This window comes from Austrofundulus limnaeus, unplaced genomic scaffold (genome assembly GCF_001266775.1).
Source record: "Austrofundulus limnaeus strain Quisiro unplaced genomic scaffold, Austrofundulus_limnaeus-1.0 Scaffold25, whole genome shotgun sequence".
NCBI lineage: Eukaryota > Metazoa > Chordata > Actinopteri > Cyprinodontiformes > Rivulidae > Austrofundulus > Austrofundulus limnaeus.
The window spans coordinates 2678014-2680373 of NW_013952427.1; the positions used below are offsets into that span (position 1 = coordinate 2678014).

At 38.5% G+C, this 2360-nt stretch overlaps 1 protein-coding gene across 1 annotated transcript in view; it reads right to left on the reverse strand.

The window, feature by feature from the left end:
• Positions 1-763: 763 nt before the first annotated feature.
• The window catches only part of si:dkey-110c1.10 (unconventional myosin-Vb), a 24974-nt gene continuing 23377 nt past the window's right edge, over positions 764-2360 (reverse strand). The window contains exons 34-35 of the mRNA XM_014004610.1: positions 2216-2296; positions 764-2145 (exon numbers count right to left, since the gene is read on the reverse strand). Of these exons, the coding sequence (XP_013860064.1) occupies positions 1984-2145; positions 2216-2296 (243 nt within the window). The 3' untranslated portion in view covers positions 764-1983. The remainder of the gene's footprint in view (positions 2146-2215; positions 2297-2360) is intronic.

Genomic DNA, 2360 nt, shown 5'->3' on the forward strand with positions numbered 1-2360 from the left:
GATTATATTTCAGAAAGTTCATTTAAATGATACATTGACATGGCATTTATTCATCGTTTTGACAAAATGCAATTTTTGCTAATGTTTTAATCAAAACATATTTGCCTTTTCTCCACATCCCACTTTTAGACTTAATCCTGGGCTATCACTGTCATTGGATTAAACACACACCAAATAATAAGTGTACAGTACCTTTAAATAGTTARCAGACTTCAACAATGTCTCCATCTTTCACATGGAGACATGGCTGCTCAAAATTATTTTGTGGCCATGCATAAGTTATCTTTGTGACCGTATTTTATTATCTCATGGTCCCACGTTATTTATCTCGTGGCCATGAAATACCTTTTTTTTTTTAATCCAATGTCACTGGATGTGCATCGCACTTCAGCATGTCTCTTAAAGCTACTTTAAGGAAAAGTTTTATTAATAATTAATTTTATTTTTGTGCTCATCAAAGAAAAAAAAGAATGAAAAATAAAACTAATGTCCTTATTTCAGGACTCAAAAATGTAAAAGTAATAAGGTGGATTTAGTTTCCTAGTTTTGCCTCGCACACACTTTGTTGCCACCCGAGGAGGCCCGCCGGACTCCCGCCTCCCTTCAGGTGCAACTACTGGATAGTAACTGAATAATCGGACCCCGTTTATCTGAACACGGTGTAACAACTGAACTCTATGCATCTGATCTATAAACTCTGCTGTTGAGGCTATTTTTGGGAGCGGTCTTATAATGTTTACATTGTGGATGATTATTATTCAGATTTTATCAGCACTAATCTTTTATTTTTTTTTGTCCGATTCGTGGAAATGCTGTTTCTGTTTTGAATGGGCCAAATATCAAAGCTGTTGTGGAGTTGATTAGAAGCTGAAACTTGTTTGTGCTACAAAAAAAGTTTATAAAAAAAAGATCTGGGAACAGAGATGGATTGTTGTAAATAGCTCCGATGTAACAGAACACACGTAAAGTGAAGTTTGCTGCTCTTTTGTAGACTTGAATTTTGTGTGGAGTGACTAAAAGCAAGCACGATCAGACATGTAGCTACTACTGAACAGTTAAGGGAGACCGTGTACATATTAGAGATGACTATAAAGCCATATGTTTCTGACTCAGACTGGTRATGTGTATCATTTTCCACCACGCAGACTACAAACTAGTCCAAAAACAAACATATTTCAACCCTGATGTGTACAAGGTCTCATCAGAAGAGGACATCTGCACAGCCTTTTATTCAACTCTAAAACCACAGGTCACATAGCAGGAAATGCCACGAAAAATGTATTTGTATTTATTGCTGTTGACAATGACACTTTTGAGTCGAGGCAGTTCTTCCTCCTCCGGAYGCTCAGCTGGCCTCTCAGGATGCTGAGCGAAGCAGGGACGCAAAACACGAGTCGAAGACAGAAGAAGCACAACAAAAAGCACACAGGCGGACAGGACAGGCATGCATGATCACTCCCCCCGCCCTGTCCGACGGGCCTGGGGGCCTCAAAAAAACTAAAAACTGAAAAAACAACCTGTCAGTCGTGTATTTCCAGAAAAAGGTGCATGATAGGAACAAATCGTGTAACGTGCCAGCACACTTAATTATTTGATGTTCAATGCCAACTGTTGTCTTCTATATTTTGATATGTCAGTATTGTTTTCTATTTTTCAAATGTTTGTGAATATATAAATATGTATTACTGATGACGTGTAGTGGTACAAAGTACTTGCATGGAAAACATTTTTTTATACACGAGATGTTTCTAATTTTGGTTTCTTTTTTTTTTTATTCTGGTTGTTCTTATTGGGGGGTTGAAGCCCCTGATACTACAGTCTGACTATGTTTCTGCTGCCAATAAAACATGGAGGAAAAAAAAAAGAGCATCAGTTTTTTTTTGTTTTTGTTTTTTGTTTTTATTCATCTGAACAAGTTAGTGCAACTTATGATCAGTGACTCAGTAATTTGCTAAATACGTGCAAATATTTGCACCTGGGTTTTCAGGCTCGGCGTAGAAAGGAGATCTTGAGGGAGTCTGGGATGACTAATCCTTCAGCGCTGATGCTGGGCGGAGGCGAGGAGGGGAATGTGACGGGAAACACTCTCCTCACATCCAGGAGGAGCTGTGGAGGCTGGCTGTCAGAGCAGCCTTTCAGAAGCTCCTGCCAGGAGGAAACGCTGAGATGAAATTTGYGGTTTTAAACTGATGAATGTGACAGATCCAGACCGTACCTGCACCATACGGATAAAGTTCATAGAGACTTTTTCATCAACACCGCTGTGTGGAGTGTAGATAGTCAGGATCTTCACAATCTGTCAGGGAAATCATGTGTAAATGAAGAGAAACACTATATATATATATATATATATATATATA